The sequence below is a fragment of the Neopelma chrysocephalum genome, unplaced genomic scaffold (genome assembly GCF_003984885.1).
Source record: "Neopelma chrysocephalum unplaced genomic scaffold, ASM398488v2 Primary Assembly neopelma1_96491, whole genome shotgun sequence".
Classification (NCBI taxonomy): domain Eukaryota; kingdom Metazoa; phylum Chordata; class Aves; order Passeriformes; family Pipridae; genus Neopelma; species Neopelma chrysocephalum.
Genome location: NW_020925137.1, coordinates 58,538 through 59,714, shown reverse-complemented (window position 1 = coordinate 59,714; position 1,177 = coordinate 58,538). Strand labels below are relative to the sequence as shown.

Here is a 1,177-nt window from a genome sequence, read left to right as displayed (position 1 = left end):
TCAGAATTCCCCACAAATCAGTCCCAACCTCTGAATTCCCTAAATCAGTCCCAACCTTCAAATTCCCCTCAAATCAGTTCCAACTCCTCAGAATAACCCCCAAATCAGTCCCAACCTCTGAATTCCCCTGAAATCAGCTCCAACTCCTCCGAATTCACCACAAATCAGTCCCAACTCCTCGGAATTCCCCCCAAATCAGGGAGAGGGGAACTCACCGACGTGGCAGGACGGGACGTCGATGAATCCCTTCAGGAAGTTCCCCAGGGGGCTGTTTTCCGAGGACTGGAAGAGAGGAAGGAATAAGGGAGATGAAGGAGGTCTGTGGGGCCAGGCCTGGTGACAACTCCCCTTGGGAGCCACCCCCCAGGTCTCCCAGTTGGCTAAAATTGAGGAAAAATGGGAAAAAACATCCAGGAGCATCATCCATGCACTGGATAAGGGTCTGGGTTGGAGCAGGACCAGGAGCATTCCCATGACTCTGGATAAGGGTCTGGGTTGGAGCAGGGCCAGGAGCATTTCCCAGCCTCAGGAAAAGGATCTGGGCCAGCAAAAGGCTGGGAGCATCCTCCAGCTTCCAAACAAGGATCCAAGCTGGAAGGGGGCCAGGAGCATCCCATAGCCTCAGGATAATGAGGCTGGAGCCTCCTCATCCAGCCCTCAGGATAATGGGCTGGAGCAGGATCAGGAACATCCCCTGGTTTCTGGATAAGAGTCTGGGTTGGAGCTGGATCATGAGCATCCTTCAGCCTCAGGATAAAGATCTGGGCTGGAGCAGGACCAGGAGCATCCCACAGCCTCTGGATAAGGGTCTGGGTTGGAGCAGGACTGGGAGCATCCCCCAGCCCCTGGATAAGGATCTGGGCTGGAGCAGGACTATGGGCATCCCCCAGACTCCAGATAAGGATCTGGGCTGGAGCAGGACCAGGAGCATCCCCCAGACTCTGGATAAGGATCTGGGTTGGAGCAGGACCAGGATCACGCCTCAGCCTCTGGAGAAAGATCTGGACTGGAGGAGAACCAGCAGCATTCCCCACCCCCTGCATAAGGATCTGGGCTGGAGCAGGACCAGGAGCGTCCCCCAGACTCCAGAGAAGGATCTGGGCTGGAGCAGGATCGGGAGCATTCCCCAGCCTCTGGATAAGGATCTGGGCCGGAGCAGAACCAGGAGCATCCCCCA

At 56.3% G+C, this 1,177-nt stretch overlaps 1 protein-coding gene across 1 annotated transcript in view; it reads right to left on the bottom strand.

Annotated features, from left to right (window-relative positions):
* LOC113981350 (1-phosphatidylinositol 4,5-bisphosphate phosphodiesterase gamma-1-like) overlaps positions 1-1,177 on the bottom strand; it is a gene marked incomplete at its 3' end in the record, with an annotated part of 28,217 nt that overhangs the window by 5,779 nt on the left and 21,261 nt on the right. The window contains exon 24 of the mRNA XM_027708698.1: positions 216-282. Coding sequence (XP_027564499.1) covers positions 216-282 — 67 coding nt within the window. The remainder of the gene's footprint in view (positions 1-215; positions 283-1,177) is intronic.